Source organism: Mobula birostris, chromosome 18, assembly GCF_030028105.1.
Source record: "Mobula birostris isolate sMobBir1 chromosome 18, sMobBir1.hap1, whole genome shotgun sequence".
NCBI classification, from domain to species: Eukaryota; Metazoa; Chordata; class Chondrichthyes; order Myliobatiformes; family Myliobatidae; genus Mobula; species Mobula birostris.
The window spans coordinates 10513957-10534159 of NC_092387.1; the positions used below are offsets into that span (position 1 = coordinate 10513957).

The window sequence follows — 20203 nt, forward strand, 5'->3', positions numbered from 1 at the left end:
ACATCTTACTAATACAATCGCAGTTATTCATGAATCCTCCAATTAAGTGATAGGTGAAAAATGTTAGGGATACTTTATTTGCTGCCGGGCAGAAGGGAAAGAGTAGGAATAAAGGGGTCCTATGTAGGATAGTTGCCAGTGACTAGTGCAAGGGTCAGTGTTGGGACTGCAAATTTCCTGGATGAAGCAGGAGGCCATGGACACAGAGAGTGGTGGGTCCGTGGAATGCACTGCCAGCGAAGGTGGTAGAGGCAGATACAATAGGGTCTTTCAAGAGACTCTTAGATGGGTACATAGAACTTAGAAAAATAGAGGGCTATGCAGTAGGGAAATTCTAGCAAGCTTCTGGTGTAGGTTACATGGTCAGCACAACATTGTGGGTCAAAGAGCCTGTAATGTACTGTAGATTTTCTATGTTCTATGACATGGGCAAAGCAGCACTTGTTCTGTGCTCCTCTTGAACTTCCTTGCTACTGAATCAAGACTTATTCTGTCAAGCCTGTCTGTGGTGTGCTGTAGCCATCCATCCCATGATCTGGATGAAAGAACTAATGGCCTTATGGTCAGGTTTGTAGACAATACCAGGATAGGGCAAAGGACATGTAGTGTTGCAGAGGCAGGGAGTCTACACAAGGCTCGAACAGGTTAGGAGAAATAGCAACATAGTAGCAGGTGAAATATAGTGTGCTGAAGTGTGATGTTATTTTTGATTGGTTAAGTCATGAAGGGATTTGGGGAGAAGGCAGGAGATTGGGGCTGAGAGGAAAATTGGATCAGTCATGATGAAATGGCGGAGCAGACTCGATGGTCAAAATGGCCTAATTCTGCTCCTGTATCTTATGGTCTTGTGCATAAGAAGAATAAAGGTGTAAATTATTTTCCGAATGAAGGAGAGAATTCAGATAAAGGAGGTATAAAGGGACTTGGGAATCCTAGTTCAGAATTCCTTTCAGGTTGATTCAGTAGTAAAGAAGGCAAATGCAACATTAGCATTCATTTTGAGAGGACTAGAATATAAAAACGAGGATATACTACTGAGGCTTTGTAAGACATTGGTCAGACCACATTTGGTGTATTGTGTGCAATTTTAGCCCTGTATCTAAGGAAAGATATACTGACCCTGGAGAGGATCCAGAGGAGGCTCCCAAGAGTAATCCTGGGAATGAGAGGCTTAAAATATAAAGAGTATTTGATGTCTCTGGATCTGTAATTGATGGAGTTTGAAACCTACCAAATACCAAAAGTCCTAGATAGAGTGGACCTTGAGAGAATGTTTCCATTAGTCTGAGGGTCTAGGATCTGAGGGCAGCCTTAGAATAATAGACTAATTTTACAACTTTCTGTAGCTTCTTCTGGTCCTGTGCAGTAGCCCCCTCCATACTAGACAGTGATGCAGTCTGTCAGAATGCTCTCCAGAGTACATCTATAGAAGTTTTCTAGTGTTTTAGTTGACAAGCCATACCTCTTCAAACTCCTAATGAAATATAATCACTGTCTTGCCTTCGTGAAAGCTGCATTTATATCTTAGGACCATGTGAGATCCTCAGAGATCTTGATATCCAGGAACCTGAAATTGCTCACACTCTCTACGTCTGATCCTTCTATGAGGATTGGTTCGTGTTCCCTCGTCCTACCCTTCCTGAAGTCCACAATCAGCACTTTTGTCTTGCCTACATTGAGTGCCAAGTTGTTGCTGCGACATCACTCAAATAGCTGGTATACCTCGCTCCTGTATGCCCTCTCATCTCCATCTGAGATTCTACCAACAATAGTTATATCATCAGGGGACTGCAGCTATCTCTTCACTCACTTCCCATAGTGAGGTGGTGTATGTTCTTCCTGGCCCCAGGGACTTAAATGATTTAATAAGTTCAAGCACATCCTTTTTCTTAATGTCAACTTATCAACCTGTTTTACACTGCTGTAGCATTCGTCAAGATCCCCCTCACTGGTAAATACTGACTCCAAGCACGTTTCCTCACCTCTCCCTGTTCGGTCCTACCCTCATTCTAGACATCTTGGTGTACTTTACGTACATGGAGAACGCCTTGATATTTTCCTTAATTCTACTCACCTAGGCCTTCTCATGCCCCTTCTAACTCTCCTGTCCATTCTTAAGCTCCTTCCTGGCTATCTTGTTTCTCTCCAGAGCCCTATTTGATCCTTGCTTCCTAAACTTTCTTCCTAAGCTTCTTCCTCTTGATTGGATGTTCTACATTTTTTGTCAACCATGATTCCTTCACCCTACCATCTTTTCTCCTCTTCCTTTGGACAAATCTAAACAGAACACCAAGCAAATTCTCCCGAAGTAACTTCCACATTGTTCATTTTCCTGATTACATCTGTTCCCAAGTTCCTACCTAATAGCATCATAATTTTCCGTCCCTTAATTAAATAGTTTTCTGAGCCATCTCCTCCTATTTCTGTCCAAGGCTTTGGTAAAGATCAGGGAGTTATAGTCACTGTCTCCAAACTGCTCACCCATTGAGAGATCTGTCACCTGACCAGGTTCATTGCCTAGTACCAGACCCAGAGCCGTCTCTTTTCTAGTTGGCCTGTCTATATATTGTGTCAGGAATCCTTTCTGGGCACACCCAACAAATTCTCCATCTAAACCTTTTGTCTTCCAAGAGGACCACAACCTTGTAGGGTTTGGAGGCTTGCGTGCCTAAATGACGTGGAGAGCTATGTTGGCTGGAGTTGGGTCCTTCTACTTTTGGTAGGGTCACTTATGCCAGACAGGGCAAAGGGTAGAAACCAGACTAAGGGTGGTCCACTGGTCCTCCAGGTTCAGGGTTCAGCTTAGGGCTTATGACCCTAAATAGTCAAAAAAGTTGTTATGGAAACAGCAGTAAAGAATCCTATATCTGTGTGTGACGGTATTCCTGAGTCTCCACCTGAGAGTTGCAGTAGTGAAAACTGAGAGGAGGCTGCTGGCACTATGAAGTAAGCCCCGAACACTGCCAAGATCAAGACCAAAATTGGATTTTGGAATTGTACAAACCATGTACAACACCAACAAGCTAGCACAAATAACACAAATATGTTGTGATAACCTGCATGTACTGGGCATCAATGAAAGCAGTTGGACAGGGACTAAAGGCAGTAACTGGTGAAACAGTTTTATACTCAGAAAGGGAAGATGGTGAGCTTCATGATGGTGTAGCTGTCATTTTGAAGATGGACATTGAGAAGTGCTTGCTGCAGCAGAAACCAGTCGACAGTAAGCTGATGAGAGTCAGACTGAAAGGGAAGCAAGTGAACATGACTGTGATCCTGTGCTATGCTCCAACTAACAATAGTGACATTAAAGAAAAGGACATTTCTATGAACAACTATAGTCGGAGGTAGAGTTGACATCGTATCATGACATAATCATCATTGTGGAAGATCTAAACACCAAAGTGGGAAATAACCACTCACGCTTCACTAGGGTCATGGGCATGCATTGATGTGGAACAATGAATAACAATGTTGAAAGACTGATGGAATTCTGTGCTACAAAAATCTGGTCATAGGTGGGACCCTCTTTCCACACTGAAATTCACAAACTGACATGGTGCTTACCCAGTGGATGTGACAAGAACCAGACTGACCATTTAATGATCAATGATACATAGAGATGATAATTGCAGGATGTAAAGGTGAAGAGAGGAGCAGGTACAGAAAGTAATCACCACCTTGTTGCAGCAGTGATGAAACTCAAGCTGAGAAGGACTGGGACAGAACACATACGAATATGTTTTGATGTTGAAAAGCTCAAGGACACCAGTGTGAGATCTGCCTTCACCGTTCAGCTTAAGAATAAATTCCAGGCCTTGCAAGACCTTGATGAGGATGTGACAGTAGACAGGATTGACACAATATGGAAAAGGATTACCTCAGTCTTCAAAGAGAGCAGCAGAGCTTGTCTAGGATACAGAGCTAGAATGAAGAACAAGGAATGGATACAGCAGGAAACACATGGACAGCTTTAGAAGAAAGACAGTAAATCAAGAAGAAAGTATTAGAAGCAAAGTCAACACAAATTATGGAGAAACTTCAACTAGCATATACTGAAGCTAACAAGAAATTGAAGAGACTTGTAAGAAAGGATAAGAGAGTTTACATGGAAGCTCTCGCAGACGAGGCCAAAGCAGCAGCCAATGGAGATGATCAGGGAAATGTATACAGTGTTTCAAAACTGGTATGCTGAAAGTTTCAGGTCAGATCCAGTGACTGTGAGAGATGAAATAGTCTGCTTTTGACAACTGAACAATGTGATATACAAGAGGCAGCAGAGGACCTTGACATCAACATGGATCCACCCAAGAAAGGTGAGCTTATTGCTTGATTAAATCATTAAAGAACGGCAAAGTTCCAGGACATGACAATTTGAATGCTGAACTGTTCAAAGCTTGAACCGAAAGTTGCAGCAGCCATCCTGCAACCACTGTTCACTATATTCTGGGAATGGGTACAAGTACCCAAGAACTGGACAAAGGGGGTTATTGTTAGGATCCCCAAAAAACGGAGCGCTAAGTGATTACAACGACTGGCATAGCATCACACTTTAAGTGTTCAGCAAGGTTCTTAACTAAGTCATTGTCCAACGGGTGTTGTGCTTGAGGAAAGAGCAAGCTGGCTTCAGGAGAAACAGGGGCTCTGTCGACCAGATCTTCATGCTGTGTAACACCATAAGACAGTGCACAGAGTGGCAGAGACAACTGTATGTGAATTTTGTGGGCTTTGAAAAGGCTTTTGACAGCATCCACAGGGAGAGCTTCTGGTGAATTCTCAGATCTTAGAGGATCCATTCCAAAACCGTCCAGTTTATTCAGAGTTTCTACCTTCACCTGCACAGTTGGGGATTGCAATTTAAGCTTTGAAGTAGAGACAGGAGTGAGGCAAGGCTTTGTGATGTTGGCGATATTATTTATCCTGGTGATTGACTGGTTATGAGGCAAGCAACGAAAGATAAGCAGAGAGGCATTAGGTGGACTCTATTCTCTATTTTGGAAGACCTTGACTTTGCGGATGACCTCACATTACTATCATATACATACCCTCACGTGCAAGAGAAAACTCAGTGCCTGTGCACCTTTGGACTGTTTGGACTCAGAGTCAGCCAGAGGAAGACTGAGACCATGACTCAATGCAGAGTCTCCTTCTCCTGTCAAAGCATATGGTGTTAACTTACCCAGCACTGGCAGACTTACCTACCTGGGCAGCATCATTCGGCAGGATGCTCGGATCAAGGACAACATCCAGTGCAGATTCAGCAAGGCTACAGACATCTTCAGATCAATGAACAACATACGGTGATCAACAAAGTACTGCATTTAAGCTAAGGTGTGGTTGTACTACAGCTGTGTTCTGTCCACAGTCTTGTACAGGTCAGAATGATGGTGCGTGATAGAGAGTGACCTTGCAAGCTTTAATCATTCCACACCATGAGCCTCCGGTAGATCCTCCGTAATTTTTGTCCAAGAAAAATCTCCAACCACACCCTACTTCAATGTCACAAGGAGGACATAAGGAAACGTTGGAGATGGATTGGGCGCATGATGAGAAGAGAGGCCAATTCCATTATTAAGATAGCACTGAAGGATGGAGGAAACGCGGGAGACCAAAGACAACATGGCACCGTAATGTAGAGGCAGAATGAGGTCTCCGAACCACACCTGTGTCTTAGAGAAGATGGCCAAGGACAGACAGAGGTGGAGGACCTTCACTGCTGCCCTAAACGGCAGTGGCATCACAGGTCATCAAAAATCAACAAATCTTTTGCACCTTTCTAAACTCTTGCTATTGTGGGGTGTATAGAATAATCCTGATAGTGATTGTTCCCTTCCTGTTTCTGACTTCCATATACAATCTCTCCATGATGTCTTCCCTTTCTGCAGCTGTGATACTGTTCCTGATTAACATGTCACTCCCCCCACCCCTTTTACATCTTACTCTGTCCCTTTTGAAACATTTAAACCCTGAAACATTCAGCTGCCATTCCTGCTCTTGTGACTTGTCTGAGTTTCTGTGATAGCCACAATGTAGTAGTTCCAAGTGCAGACCTATGCACTAAGTTCATCACCTTTATTCCTGATACTTTTTGCATTAAAATAGACATAGTTTAACCCATTCAACTGACGGCAATTATGCCTTATTCTTCCTCACAGACCTTATACATGCTGTGTCTACCTATGCACCAAATGCCCCATCCTCTGACCTGTCACTCTAGTTCCCATCCGTCTGCGAAACTGGTTTAAACCCAGCCCAACAGCTCCCCTAAGTTTGACTGCAAGGGTATTGGGTCCCCTGGACTTCTGGTGTAACTATCCCTTTTGTAGTCGTACCTTCCCCAGAAGAGATCCCAAAGATCCACAAATCTGAAACCCTGATCCCTGCACCAATACTTCAGACATTGCATTCATCTGCCAAATCATCCTATTCTTACCCTTATTCGCACATGACATAGGCAGCAATCCGGAGATTTGTGCCCTTGAGATCCTACTTTTCAGTTTCCTACCTAGCTCACTGTATTTTCTCATCTGGACCTCACTGCTTTTCCTCCCTATATCATTAGTACTAGTATGTTCTGCTTGGTCCTGACCTTGACTTTGGCATCTGTGAGGCAACATATCATCTGGCAGCCTCCTTCATGTCCACAGGATCTCTTGTCTACTTCTCTAACTACTGAGGCCCCTATCACCACCACTCTCCTCTCCCGGCTCTCCCCCAGTTGGTCATTTCTCCCCTGTCCTTCTACCCCAACCGTCACCAAAGCAGTATACTTTTTACTGAGGGGTATGGCTACAGGGATACTCTACACTATCTGCCTATTCCTTTTCCCTCTTTGGTCAGGCATTCAGCTACCTGCCTCCTGAAACTCAGGATGTAGTTACCTCCCTGTAATTCTTATCTGTCACTTCCTCACTCTCCCAAATGAATGGTCATCCAGCTGCACCTCTACGCCCCTAATGTGGTCTGAAGTGATGCCCTTCTCACAGATGTAGAAATTAGGAAGACTGGATGTCTCTCCAATCTCCCACATCTTGCATGAAGAGCACATCACTGACCTCTGATCCATTCTCACCACTCTACCTCGGCATCAATAAATGACAAAAAAAGAATCTTGACTGAAGTCTCAACTTCGCCTCCACCTCTTCTTGCGAAGCCTCTTGAGCCAAAAGCCTCAGCTCCCTCTCCAATAATGGCCGCTCCACTTAAATCTCACTTCTTATTGGCCCTTGCCAAGTACCTAATAACCCAAATGATCTCAAGCTTCACAGGAAGTCCCGACAGATCTGCTGGCTTTTTAAATCTGACTAAAAAAAAAGCGAGTGGGGTCTGTTGAGACTTTCTGCAGAACCTGAAGTTATGGAATCGATTGCTTGTGGATTGTAGCATCAGATTTACAATGAGAGTGGGGCCTGTTGGGACTTGCTGTAGAGCTTGAAATTGCAGAAGCTTGTGAAGTTCAGTGCCAAAGCAAGCGAGGCCTTTTGTGTCTTTCTGCAAAGGCGAATACTGAGTAGGGATTGTCAATATAGTTCTGTACATAGGAAATCATGTTTCATATATTAGATTGAATTTTTGAAGAAGATTTCTGAGGGCAAGATAGTAGTTTTTGTTTACATGGACTTCAGCAAAGGCTTTTTACAAAGTTCCCTTGTGGTAGGCTATTTCAATAGGTTACATCACATAGATCCAGAGTGAGCTAGCTGATTGGTTACAAAATTGGCTTGGTGGAAGGAATTAGAGGGTGGTCATGGAGGGCTACTTTTCATATTAAAGGCTGCTAACCTGTGGTGTGCCACAAAGGTCACTGTTGTTTGTCTTCTATATTAATGATTTAGATGACAACATAGTTAATGTGGTGAGTAAATTTGTGGACATTGGTTGTATAGTGGACAGTAAAGGGAGTTATCTAAGTTCACAAAGGGGTATAGACCAACTTGGGAAATAAGCCAGAGTATGGCAAATAGAATTTAACTGATACTTCCATGTGTGATATTGCAGAGTTTGCTAAGTTAACCTAATGCAGGACTTGCACAGCTAATGGTCGGGCCATGGAAAGTGTGGTAGAGCAGAGAGATTCAAGAGTACAGGTTAATAATCATCTCTAAGGAGGGTGGGCACATGGCCAAGTGGTTAAGGCACTTGTCTAGCTACCTGAAGGTCGTGAGTTTGAGCCCCAGCCGAGGGAACGTGTTGTGTCCTTGAGCAAGGCACTTAATCACACATTGCTCTGCGACGACACTGGTGCCAAGCTGTATGGGTCCTAATGCCCTTCCCTTGGACAACATTGGTGTTGTGGAGAGGGGAGACTTGCAGCATGGGCAACTGCTGGTCTTCCATACAACCTTGCCCAGGCCTGCGCCCTGGAGAGTGAAGACTTCCAGGCGCAGATCCATGGTCTTGCAAGACTAACGGATGCCTTTACTTAAGGGGGGTGAAGATGTATGGGATGCTGGCCTGAATCAGTCAAGGTATTGAGTACGAGAGTGACAAACAATCTGCTGGAAAAACTCAAACCAGGAATTCTGCAGATGCTGGAAATTCAAGCAACACACAGCAAAGTTGCTGGTGAACGCAGCAGGCCAGGCAGCATCTCTAGGAAGAGGTACAGTCGACGTTTCAGGCTGAGACCCTTCGTCAGGGCTAACTGAAGGAAGAGTTAGTGAGAGATTTGAGAGGGGGAGGGGGAGATCCAAAATGATAGGAGAAGACGGATGGAGCCAAGAGCTGGACAGGTGTTTGGTAAAGGGGATATGAGAGGATCATGGGACAGGAGGTCCGGGGAGAAAGACAAGGGGGGGGGAACCCAGAGGATGGGCAAGGGGTATAGTCAGAGGGAGAAAAAGGAGAGTGAGAGAAAGAATGTGTGTACAAAAATAAATAGCAGATGGGGTACGAGGGGGAGGTGGGGCATTAGCGGAAGTTAGAGAAGTCGATGTGCATGCCATCAGGTTGGAGGCTACCCAGATGGAATATAAGGTGTTGTTCCTCCAACCTGAGTGTGGCTTCATCTTTACAGTAGAGGAGGCCGTGGATAGACATATCAAAATGGGAATGGGATGTGGAGCCGTGGATAGACTGGGAGACCGCTTTGCTGAACACCTTCGCTCTGTCTGCCAGAGAAAGCAGGATCTCCCACTGACCACACATTTTAATTCCACATCCTATTCCCATTCTGACATGTCTATCCACGGCCTCCTCTACTGTAAAGATGAAGCCACAGTCAGGTTGGAGGAACACCTTATATTCCGTCTGGGTAGCCTCCAACCTGATGGCATGAACATCGACTTCTCTAACTTCCGCTAATGCCCCACTTCCCCCTCGTACCCCATCTGTTATTTATTTTTATACACACATTCTTTCTCTCACTCTCCTTTTTCTCCCTCTGTCCCTCTGACTATACCCCTTGCCCATCCTCTGGGTTCCCTCCCCCCTTGTCTTTCTCCCCGGACCTCCTGTCCCATGATCCTCTCATATCCCCTTTGCCAATCACCTGTCTAGCTCTTGGCTCCATCCCTCCCCTTCCTGTCTTCTATCATTTTGGATCTCCCCTTCCCCCTCCCACTTTCAAATCTCTTACTAGCTCTTTCTTCAGTTAGTCCTGACGAAGAGTCTCGGCTTGAAATGTCGACTGTACCGCTTCCTGGAGATGCTGCCTGGCCTCGTTCACCAGCAACTTTGATGTGTGTAACTCATCTGGTTAAGGGTGTTAAGGAATTGTTGAATTTTTGGGTTGACATGTAGGATGTCAGATGTTTCAGGTTAAAACTCTGTATCAGCAGTCTGCCGACATTCTTTTTCCTCCCATGGGCGCTGCTCAACCCACTGAGTTCCTCCAGCAAATTGTTGGTTGCTCCGGATTTCAGCATCTGTAGCCTTTTCTGTCTCCATCAAGTACAAGAGTTGGGACATAATGTACAGCTCTATAAGACGTTGGTGAGACTAGACTAAGTATGCTATATGCAGTTCGAGGAAAATGTTGTTAAGTTGGGAAGTGTGCAGTAACACTTAATGAGGATGTTCCTGGAAATGGAGGGCTTGAGCTATAAGGAGAGACTGGAATCGCTGGGACTTTCTTACTCTGGAACGTAGGAGGTTGAGGGGTGACATTATAGAGGTTTATAAAATTTTGAGGGGTGTAATTAAGATAAATTGTCTTCTTCCTAGGTTAGGTGAGTCTAAAGTTCAAGGTTCAAATTATCAAAATACATATATGTCACCATATACAATTAAGAGGTTCATCATTTTCTTGCGGGCATACTCAATAAAACTATAGAATAACAACCATAACAGAATCGATGAAAGACTTCCCAACTAGGGCATTGAACCAGAGTGCAGAAGACGACAAACTGTGCAAATACAAAAGAAGAAATACTAATAAATAAACAATAAATATCAAGAGCATGAGATGAAGAATCCTTGAAAGTGGGTCCATTGGTTGTGGGAACATTTCAATGATGGGGCAAGTAACGTTCAGTGAAGTTATCCCCTTTGGTTCCAGAGCCTGATGGCTGAGGGATAATACCTCTTCCTGAATCTGGTGGTGTGAGTCCTGAAGCCCTTGTACCTTCCTGATGGCAGCAGCGAGAAGAGAGTGTGTCTTGTGTGGTGGGGGTCTCTGATGACGGATGCTGCTTTTCTGCAAAGTGTTTCATGTAGATGTGCTCAATGATTTGGAGGGCTTTACCTGTGGTGGACTGGGCCATATCCATTAACTTTTATAGGATTTTACCAGTCAATTTCTACTCCACTACACATCAGTAGAAGTTTGTCAAAGTTTTAGGTGTCATGCTGATGCTCCTAAGGAAGTAGAGGTGCTGCTGGGCTTTCTTCATAATTGCACTTATGTGCTGGGCCCAGGACAGATCCTCCGAAATAATAACAGAGGAAAATAAAGTTGCTGGCAATAATCAATAATCAATAATCAGCTCCGTGGTCTTGTTCACATGGAGTAAGATGTTGTTGTGACACAACTTAGCCAGATTTTTGATCTCCCTCCTGTACGTTGATTCATCACCACCTTTGATTCACCTTATGACAGTGGTGTTGTTAGCAAAAATACGGTATTGGCACTCTGCTTAGCCACACAGTCAAAAGTGTACACTGGCATGCAAAAGTTTGGGCACCCCGGTCAAAATTTCTGTTACTGTGAATAGTTAAGTGAGTAGAAGATGAATTGATCTGCAAAAGTCATAAAGTTAAAGATGAAACATTCTTTTCAACATTTTAAAAACGTAAACAACAGGAATTCTGCAGATGTGTGTTGTTTCAACATTTTAAGCAAGATTAGTGTATTATTTTTAACATATAACAATTACAGCATGGAAACAGGCCATCTCGGCCCTTCTAGTCCGTGTTTTGTACAATTTTAGAGTGGAAAAAAAGGAAAGGAGCACCATGTAAAAGTTTGTGCACCCCAAGAGATTTGAGCTCTCGGATAACTTATACCAAGGTCTCAGACCTTAATTAGCTTGTTAGGGCTATGGCTTGTTCACAGTCATCGTTAGGAAAGGCCAGGTGATATAAATTTCAAAGCTTTATAAATATCCTGACTCCTCAAACCTTGTCCCAACAATCAGCAGCCATGGGATCCTCTAAGCAGCTGCCTAGCACTCTGAAAATTAAAATAAATGATGCCCACAAAGCAGGAGAAGGCTATAAGAAGATAGCAAAGCATTTTCAGGTAGCCGTTTCCTCAGTTCATAATGTAATTAAGAAATGGCAGTTAACAGGAGCGGTGGAGGTCAAGTTGAGGTCTGGAAGACCAAGAAAACTTTCCAAGGGAACTGCTCGTAGGATTGCTAGAAAGGCAAATCAAAACCCCCGTTTGACTGCAAAAGACCTTCAGGAAGATTTAACAGACTCTGGAGTGGTGGTGCACTGTTCTACTGTGCAGCGACACCTGCACAAATATGACCTTCATGGAAGAGTCATCAGAAGAAAACCTTTCCTACATCCTCACCACAAAATTCAGCGTCAGAAGTTTGCAAAGGAACATCTAAACAAGCCTGATGCATTTTGGAAACAAGTCCTGTGGACTGATGAAGTTAAAAAGAACATTTTGGCTGCAATGAGCAAAGGTATGTTTGGAGAAAAAAGGGTGTAGAATTTCATGAAAAGAGCACCTCTCCAACTCTTAAGCACGGGGGTGGATCGATCATGCTTTGGGCTTGTGTTGCAGCCAGTGGCACGGGGAACATTTCACAGGTAGAGGGAAGAATGAATTCAATTAAATACCAGTAAATTCTGGAAGGAAACATCACACCGTCTGTAAAAAAGCTGAAGGTGATAAGAGGATGGCTTCTACAACAGGATAATGATCCTAAACACACCTCAAAATTCACAATGGACTACCTCAAGAGATGCAAGCTGAAGGTTTTGCCATGGCCTTCACAGTCCCCCAACCTAAACATCATCAAAAATCTGTAGATAGACCTCAAAAGAGCAGTGCATGCAAGACGGCCCAAGAATCTCACAGAACTAGAAGCGTTTTACAAGGAAGAATGGGCAAAAGTCCCTCAAACAAGAATCGAAAGACCCTTAACTGGCTACAGAAAGTGTTTACAAGCTGTGATACTTGCCAAAGGGGGTTTTACTAAGTACTGACCATGCAGGGTGCCCAAACTTTTGCTTCAGGCCCTTTTCCTTTTTTGTTATTAACTGTAAAAGATGGAAATAAAAAAGTAATCTTAAAATATTAATGTGTCATCTTTAACTTTATGCCTTTTGGAAATCAGGTCATCTTTTACTCACTTAGCTATTCACAGTAACAGAAATTTTGACCGGGGTGCCCAAACTTTTGCATGGCCCTGTAAGGTGAGTAGAGCACAGGGCCTTGATGTACACTAGACAGCATAGATTTAAGGTGAGGCGAAAAATAAAAGCGATCTGAGACGCAACACAGAGGGTGTCAGATAATTGGACAAGCTGCTAGATGAAGTGGTAGCAGTTATAATTACATGCATTTAAAAACATTTAGACAGGTACATAGATAGGAAAGGTTTTGAAGGAAATAAGCCAAATGCAGTGTGGAAGTTGTAGCAAAGCAACAGTTAAGATAATGTCCAGGTAAAGATTGTTTACAGGTAGTGTACAGTAAGCCCAGGCAAGGAAGGTCTTTGAAGAGCATAGCCTACTGAGACAAGAAAAGATTATGTAATTGAAGAATGCAAGACATACTCTGACTATGGGAGAACTACTTCAAAGTCATTGGTAGTTAGCGTGTTTTCAGACTCTCAATACCTGTATTCTGAATGGTGATCGATCATGCAAATAAGGAATTTGAACCAGTTTACCAAATTGTCAATATCCATAACTGCTAGTAAATTCTGTGGGAGGAAAAATGGCATTTTTCTGACCTAACTTCAGAACAGTGTGGTTTTTTGGGCCATCCTGTTCTCCTTGTGTGCAAATAAATAAAGTATGATGGAGGAGCAAGTGTGAGTTTTCAGAGTCCAGTTAATTGGTGATGACAGCAGAAAAATGGGATTAATTCCAGCTACAACTTTGTTAGCATGGATGAATTGGACCAAAGCGCTTGCTTTGTGCTGTATAACTCCGTGACTATTAATATAACCAAATGTTTGGTTTAAAGCTGTTTCAGTCTTGTTTATAGAGTATTGTTTTGTTAAACCAAAATGGTTATTTGGTGATCAATTGAAATAAAATTCATCCACTTTATTTTAGGTCCTTTATTATAATGAACAGAATGCAGTGTGGGAACCCTTGCTGGAGCATGTTACTCCAGGAGAGAAAAAGTGGAGTCTGACACTTAAGGTAATGAGATTATACTGGTGCAATTCCATAGGAATACATTTTGCTGTTTGAAGTAACTAGTGGTCTACTTAGTATACATTTTGCATTGTCAAGCCTTGCTTGTGATTTTTAAATGGTAGACCTGTTTAATCGCTATTGGCATTTCCTGATATTTAGTCAGGACCTAATGAATTTTGTTGAGAATTGTTCGGAGTTGAATTAAAAACAAGTTAAGGCCAGGAACTTCTAAACTACGATATGGGTTTATTGAGGATAGAGGAAGTAGGAACGCAATTTTCATACTACGAATGCTTTCAGAAAGGGCAATTGAATATCAGAATGATGTCTTTTTATATTTTATCGATTTCACTAAAGCATTCGACAAAGTGGAACATGAAAAATTATTTCAAATTCTCGCTAAACTGAACATTGATGGAAGGGACCAACAACTGCTTCAAAATTTATATTGGAACCAAATGACGACAGTAAAAATTGATGTTAATATAAGCAGTTGGACTAAAGTTCAAAGAGGAATTAGACAGGGATGCATTGCCTCACCGGAATTGTTTAATATCTATAGTGAAATGAATCCCAGAGAAATAAAAGACCTAGATGGGATAAAAATTAGAGGTGTTAACATCAACAATAGAAGATATACAGATGATACCACCCTAAGCAAGTGCTGCAGAAGACCTACAGATCCTCCTAGGCAAAGTAGTACAAACAAGTGCAGATTTTGGTCTAACCATCAACTGTAAAAAAAAACACAAATGTATGGTAATATCAAAACAGGATACTCCCAGCTGCCAATTGTACATCGGTAACCAAGAGACTGAACAAAAGACCAGCTTTAATTACCTTGGTAGCTTTATATCACAAGATGCTAGAAGTAAAGTAGAAATAAAAAGAAGAATTGCCATTGCCAAACCCAACTTCCAAAAAATGAAACCCATTTTTACCAACAGACACATTTCTATGACAACAAGGCTTAGGCTACTAAAATGTTACATCTGGTCAATCTTGCTGTATGCTTCCGAAACATGGACTACAACACCAGAACTCCTAAGAAACTTAGAAGCAACAGAAATGTGGTTTCTTAGAAGAATGCTGAAAATATCATAGAGATATAGGGTAACTAATGAGACAGTATGCCAACGGGCCCATACAAAAAGATCTTTAGCGAGAACATTAAATGAGAGGAAACTTAAATTCCTGGGCCATGTCATCAGAAAGGGAGAAATAGAATGCCTTATATTACAAGGCCGTATGCCTGGGAAACACGGTAGAGGAAGGCAAAGAAGAAAATATATGGATACTGTGAAAGAACTAACAGATCTAAGTGTGCGAGATATCATTGCATGGGATCGTTCGATGTGGAAAGCCATGATCGCCCAAGCGTGTAATGCGCAAGGTACATGAAGAAGAAGAAGACCTGTTTAGCTCAAATTATATGCATGAAATAGAAATTTTAAAAGCTATTATTATGAGCCTAGCTTCTGGAAGAAGGTGTGTGGAAATGTAGAATTAGGTTGTTCTCATAAGTATGAAGCACATGTGAAGTTTAACTTCCTAAGTATTTTAATGACGTTAATGCTGATGTTTCTTTATTTACAGTGCTTTGAAAAAGTATTCAGACCCCACAACTATTTTCATTTTTACTGTCTCATTTTCTAGGACATTTTTGAGCTAATCTACAAAACATGGTGCGTTATGTTAATTCAAAAGAAAAATTTGAAAACCTGTCAACAATTTACTAAAAATTAAAAACCAAAATTGTGAGGCTGAAAAAATACTCATCCCCTTTGTAATTACTAGACTAACTTACCTCAGGTACAATATTGTATATTACCTTACCAACTCACCCAATTTGTTGATGTAGAATATTAGAGATCACCTGTTTTCAATTAATTTATAAGAATAAATACCCCAAAATGAAGACAAAGGAGCGTTTAAGGCAACTCAGGGAAATGATGATAGAGAAGCTATAGATGTATTTTACATTGAGTGAGTGACTGAGCCTTCTGGTTTGAGCTTTTATTCAGTTGATGGCCAGGAACTTTGATACTTCTAGTTATTTTTAGATTGAGGTATTATTGAGGGAGATAACAGATGAAGGCTTGTAATGAATGGCTGTAGTGGGCATTGATTCTTATCCTAATTTTTTTCTTGATAAGTATACTTCTAAAAAACTTGTGCCATGTTAGGTTAATTGTGCCTGATTTTGTTTTCTGGTTAGATGAAAACCAATGCAAGATCGGACAAAACTCTCATTCCGGGCGATGATTTCCTTTCAATTCCTGATCCACAGACTGCCATTACTATTTCTTCCAAGGACATAATGAATATCACAGTATCCAAATGTAGCCTGAATGTTATGAACATCTTAGCCAAGGTGAAGTAATACAATTAAAAACCTCAGAATTTTAGGCAACTTTTAACGTTGCAACATTATTTCACTTGAAGTTTCAGCATCAGAGAAAGTTCTCAATTCTGTATTTTTAAAAAAATGTTTATCAACTTTTATATCATTTTTATGCAAGGTGCAAAAAAAGTTTCCTCTTGTGCAGCAATCAAGTTCAATTGTTATTCAACCATACACATAAATACAAACAAAACAGCATTTGTCTGAGGCCAGGGTGCAAAACGCAGTACCAGCAGTCACAGGTAGCACATAGAACATGTAGTTATGATAGAAGAAAAACATACAGTCACAAAAAAGTAATACAGACCCAAGTCCCTAAGTGGCATGGCCTGCAGTTTGATGGTGCATGGGGTGTTGTCCTGGAACCACGTTTTCTCTATGTAGACATAAGGATTTTGAAGAGATTTTGAAATGGAATATTATGACATTATTTTTCTGTTAGCCATGTGGAATAAAGCATACAACAGTGGACTCTGTTTCTAATGCTTCAAGAACATCTTTCCCTCATCCTATTCCAATTTCCGGCTTTCAGGTTCACAGCAGCAAGATATGCTGGCTGTCTTGTTAAGTAGATGGAAATCAGATTTTATGAGTCTGTTTTTATGCAAATCATCAATATTTTCATTTGTTTGTAAACTTGGAAATAATAGTGTTGAAGGCAGTAAAAAAGAAAATGCTGGAATGTTCAGCAGGTCGGACCAATTCATTGGGAAGAGAAACGATTAGGATTTCAGGTCAGAGACTTTCGTCAGAGCTTAAAAGCATATTAAAGTTTGTAAAGCTGCGGGGAGGGTGAGGAAGAAGGATATCTCTGACCGGGGTGACGGTGGAGATAAGCTACTGGTCATTGAATGAAGGGAGCAGTTGGAGAGTAAGGGCTTAGATGAAAGAATGTGGGAATTGTGAAATGCAGACCAGGATGCCAAGCCTGGCAGTTCAGGCAAGACAGCCAGGACTCCACCTGCAGAGAGAAAAAAAGGGAAAAAAAAGATACTGGCTGTGCTAATGTCGTAGGTTGATGCTTGATACAGACTGAGGGATCATCTGAAGTTGCGGACTTCATGTTGTTCACATTGCAGTCTTCTGGACTCAATATTGAATTCTTAACTTCCTCAGTCTGTATCAGTCATCTGTCTGTGATGATGAGTTCCTGTTGGGCTTGTCCTCATTTTATGAATTTTGTTATTCCAAACATTCTTTTGCTTATGTTCATTCACTCATTGACTAGATAAACTTGATTATTGTTTATCCCCAGTACCACTCCAGTTTTAGCCTTTGGGAGACAACATCTTCCCCATTCTCCCTGCAGCTTAAGAGTTACTTTTGTCATAGAAACATAGAAAACCTATAGCCCCTTCGGCCCACAAAGTTGTGCCGAAAATGTCCCTACCTTAGAAATTACTAGGCTTACCGATTGCCCTCTATTTTTCTAAGCTCCATGTACCTATCCAAAAATCTCTTAAAAGACCCTATTGTATCCTCCTCCACCACCGTTGCTGGCAGCCCATTCCACGCAGTCACCACTCTCTGCCTCAAAAACTTATCCCTGACATTTCCTCAGCACCTACTCCCCAGCACTTAAACCTGTGTCCTCTTGTGGCAACCATTTCAGCCCTAGGAAAAAGCCTCTGACTATCCACACGATCAATGCCTCTCATCATCTTATACGCCTCTATTAGGTCACCTCTCATCCTCCATAGCTCCAAGGAGAGAAGACCGAGTTCAGTCAACCTGTTTTCATAAGGCATGCTCCCCAATCCAGGCAACATCCTTGTAAATCTCCTCTGCACCCTTTCTATAGTTTCCACATCCTTCCTGTAGTGAGGTGACCAGAACTGAGCACAGTACTCCAAGTGGGGTCTGACCAGGGTCCTATACTGTATAGCTGCAACATTACTGCTCGGCTCCTAAATTCAATTCCACGATTGATGAAGGCCAATACACCGCATGCCTTCTTAACCACAGAGGCAATCTGTGCAGCTACTTTGAGTGTCCTGTGGACTCGGACCCCAAGATCCCTCTGATCCTTCACGCTGCCAGGGGTCTTACCATTAATACTATATTCTGCCATCATATTTGACCTACCAAAATGAACTACTTCACACTTATCTGGATTGAATTCCATTTGCTGGTTCTGACAAATGTCCCAATGTGAAATGTTCTGTTTCTCTTCCCAGAGATGCAGCCTGATCTGCTGAATATTTCCAGCATTTTCTACTATAATTTTAGATCTCTAGCACTTGCAGATTTTGTTTTTATTTTTAGTAGTGTTGAGGACATTATCACAGAAATAATTTTGTTCTCAGAATGTGATTGCATGTCATTGACCATAACATGATTTGGGATCTAGAAATGCAAATACTTCTGTTTGATTTTGACAAATGTTTCAATGAAATGTATAACTTTTCCACAGGCATTTTCAGCAGGGACTGCTTCAACATTTGATTATTTACTGAAGGACCAGGCTCCGTATACCTTAAGAAATGCCCTTGGTATTGCTATGGATGTGTATCACTCCACAAATTTATGTGTTGTTGGTTCCTCCAAGGATCAGAAGGTTCATCAGCTGGATGTAGGTCATGTACTGGAACTTGATTATTCATCTGTACATCACAGAGATAAAGGAAAATCTTCTGTGTTACGAAGGCAAGAAAGTAACCTCTGTACTTTAAGAGTAGGTAAGTTGGACATTGAGAAAACCTTCTTGTAAACAAATTAGGAGCAGGAAGGAGTAGGTCACTTGGCCTGCTCTACCATTTAGGAGCCTTGTACTTCACTTTCATATCTGTCCACTGGCCGTTAACTTTCACCAAGGTTAAACAAGAACCTATATACCTCTCTAATTTTTCCTTGCATGATGTTCCACCCATCCTAGATGTTGGTCTAACAAGCCTTATGTGACTACTTCCAAAGCATTTACATCCTTCTTTAGTAAGATCATATCTGGACTCATTAGTGCATTATATAACTGAATTCTCATGATGGAACAGGAACAAGTTGATTTATTTTAAGTAGCATGGAGAGGGAAAAACACGCAAGTCAATCTGCTTATAATTATCAGGATGGATGCCTTTGTTTTGGAACAATTCCTTTCAAATGTCCAATGATTTTCAAATTTAAAATTGAGACTATTGACCTTCTACTGTAGAGCAGAGGTCCCCAACCTCCGAGCCGCAGAGCATGTGCTACCGGGCCGCGAGGAAACGATACGAGTCAGCCGCATCTTTCCTCATTCCCTGTCACGCACTGTTGAACTTGAACACTGTTGCCAACTGTCCCGTATTAGCCGGGACATCCCGTACATTGGGCTAAATTGATTTGTCCCATATTTCCCCCGTTAAGGTTAAGCATTCCTATGAAACCTTTTGTGCCAAAATGAAGTAAAGCGAAGAAGCAATTACCATTAATTTATATGGGAAAAATTTTTCAGAGTTCCCAGACCTAAAAAAGTAACCTACCTTTAGAAGCTTGTATGACGCATGACTCCGGGGTTGTATACCTAATGGGTTCTTTTTTTTCTCACTTTTCTGCTTAGTAGGTTTTTTTTGTTATCACAAAATTTTTTTTCAGTCTTTAAGATGATATCTTTTTTGAGACATTGTAAGTGTTGTTACTTCAATGTACTCATGTTATTAGAAAAGAAAAATAGCCTACCAAATCATACCAAATAACACATAAAACCTAAAATAACTCTAACATATAGTAAAAGCAGGAAGAATATGATAAATACACAGCCTATATAAAGTAGAAATAATGTATGTAGAGTGTAGTCGGGAAGATTAAGCCAAAGCCGATTTGTGGGAAAAAAATTGGCACGTACACGCATGTGCACGTTACGTGCGTACATCACACATGCGCACACATGTGCCCGTGCAAGGCTTCATGGTCATGGGTCATGGTAGTCTTTCTCAGGGTAAACACAAGTGTCTTGTCAACACACACACTAAGTACTGGTGAATGCAGCAGGCCAGGCAGCATCTATAGGAAGAGGTACAGTCGACGTCTGGGGCCGGGACCCTTTGTCAGGAT

The 20203-nt window shown here is 41.8% G+C and overlaps 1 protein-coding gene across 1 annotated transcript in view; it reads left to right on the top strand.

The window, feature by feature from the left end:
* The window catches only part of vps13c (vacuolar protein sorting 13 homolog C), a 387871-nt gene that overhangs the window by 211997 nt on the left and 155671 nt on the right, over positions 1-20203 (top strand). Inside the window, exons 53-55 of the mRNA XM_072282204.1 lie at positions 13684-13773; positions 15989-16144; positions 18588-18852. Of these exons, the coding sequence (XP_072138305.1) occupies positions 13684-13773; positions 15989-16144; positions 18588-18852 (511 nt within the window). The remainder of the gene's footprint in view (positions 1-13683; positions 13774-15988; positions 16145-18587; positions 18853-20203) is intronic.